The sequence below is a fragment of the Hipposideros armiger genome, unplaced genomic scaffold (genome assembly GCF_001890085.2).
Source record: "Hipposideros armiger isolate ML-2016 unplaced genomic scaffold, ASM189008v1 scaffold_4665, whole genome shotgun sequence".
NCBI classification, from domain to species: Eukaryota; Metazoa; Chordata; class Mammalia; order Chiroptera; family Hipposideridae; genus Hipposideros; species Hipposideros armiger.
In genome coordinates, this window is record NW_017735802.1 from 1 (window position 1) to 1,603 (window position 1,603).

General features: G+C 55.3%; 1 protein-coding gene across 1 annotated transcript; it reads right to left on the reverse strand.

Annotated features, from left to right (window-relative positions):
* Nucleotides 1-59: 59 nt before the first annotated feature.
* On the reverse strand, nt 60-1,471 carry LOC109378840 (melanoma-associated antigen D4-like). The gene is made up of 3 exons (XM_019635105.1): nt 1,226-1,471; nt 456-886; nt 60-265 (listed from the first exon to the last, which is right to left on the reverse strand). The coding sequence occupies exons 1-3, from the start codon at nt 1,250-1,252 to the stop codon at nt 256-258; spliced, it is 468 nt and encodes a 155-aa protein (XP_019490650.1). The 5' UTR covers nt 1,253-1,471; the 3' UTR covers nt 60-255.
* Between the last annotated feature and the right edge of the window lie 132 nt (nt 1,472-1,603).

Below are 1,603 nucleotides of genomic sequence, written 5' to 3' on the forward strand. Positions count from 1 at the left end.
GAGCGGACCATGTGCCACTCAGAGCAACACGTGTACTGGTAATGGAGGACACATCCCAATTCGTTTTGCAACTTTAATGTAACACTGATACCAAAAACATGACAGCACGAGAACAGCACACAATGAAAGCAGGAGGGCAGAGAGAACTTAGTCTTGCATGCCACCTTCCATGGGCAAGCAGAGGCTGCCGAGAGTGCTATGTGAACATGGAGTCTGAGGAGGCACTCTGGCTGGGTGAGTGATTGCTGCAGTCCATCAGCGTTGTCTGTAAACGCAGGACACAAAAGCGAAAACAGAAATAGAAATACATGAGAAACAGTGAGGGATATAAAGACCAAAACAAGGGTCTGCCGCGCCTTCATTGTTCCCACTCCCCACGTCAGACCTTCCCCCTGACTTCTCACAGCGCCTCCTCAGCCCACCCTTCAGTCTCACTTATCACCTGAAAATCTTACTGGATCCAGGAGAAGAAGCTGGCACTCGTTCTGGCGGCATTTCTGGTGCGGATGGTGGAGCTGGTGCTAGGGCCATCTAGGATGGTGGTGTTGGCCCCACCATCGGTGCCACTGCTGATGCCAGCTCTCCAAGTGGCCCTCCTGTTGGCACGGTTGCTATTCAGAATGTACTGATGGTATCTGGCCCAGAAAGCAAAGGGGATCCTGGCCCAGGCGTCGCCAAAATCTCCGTCCTCATCCCAGGACAGGAGCTCCACCTGTATGTCATCCCAGCTCCACCGTCCAATCAGAGCTTCATCCCCAATGTTCATCTGGGCCCTCATCTGGGCCCTGGCATGTTCCTCAGCCATATCCACATCCATTGTCTTGAAAGCATCATCCACAGCCTCCAAGAAATGAGCCTTCCATTCCTGGGGGTCTCGGTTCTGATGCTGTGATGGGATAACAACAACCATCCTGACAGCTACCCCCATGTTCACTGAGCACCTGCCTCCCGCTGTACACCCTCCTGTGTGCTGTGCATAATCACAATAACAATAAAGACCACTGGAGTCGGGCCCCTCTTGTTCTGGGCCAGACCTGAGATTTCGCCCCATCCCTCACACGTACGTACTACGTTGTGAACTTGGGTGAGTTACCTAGGAACCTTTCTGAGCCTCAGTGTCCTCACTGGACAGACAAACAGCCTAAGGAGCCTGTGACCGAGAAACAGACAAGGTATGGGAAGGGCCAGTCCCTGGGTCTGGCCCCCAGCAGGGGCTCTCTGTTACCTGAGCAATGAATCTCAGCACCCTCATCTTGCTGGTCTCATGGCGGGCCCGCAGGCCCCAGAGGAATTCATACTCGGGTGGACTGCTATTGGGGATCTTCTTGTATTCCAGGTACCTCAGTGGAGAGAAAAAGAAAACTTTTGCCTCCAGCCAGGCAGACCTGTTGTTGCGCTCATGGCGCCCAGGCGGCCCCTTCCCAGCCCCGATGCTGCAGGTCAGTTCCTGCAGGAGGACTGCCCTGCCCCTCTAGCCCGTGCCCAACTCCCAGGGTTTCTGCCTCCAATACTGAGACCCTCAAAGCCCTAGGCCGTGGGTCCTGCCCTGCAGCCACGGGAAGCTGTGGTGGGGGGCAAGGGGGGGGCGTGTTAGGTGGGTGGG

Coding starts and splice junctions, on each gene's coding strand:
- LOC109378840 (XM_019635105.1), bottom strand. CDS start 1,252: ATGAGGGTGCTGAGATTCATTGCTCAG. Junction 887..1,225: donor TGCTGAGATTCATTGCTCAG/GTAACAGAGAGC, acceptor ATCCCATCACAG/CATCAGAACCGAGACCCCCA.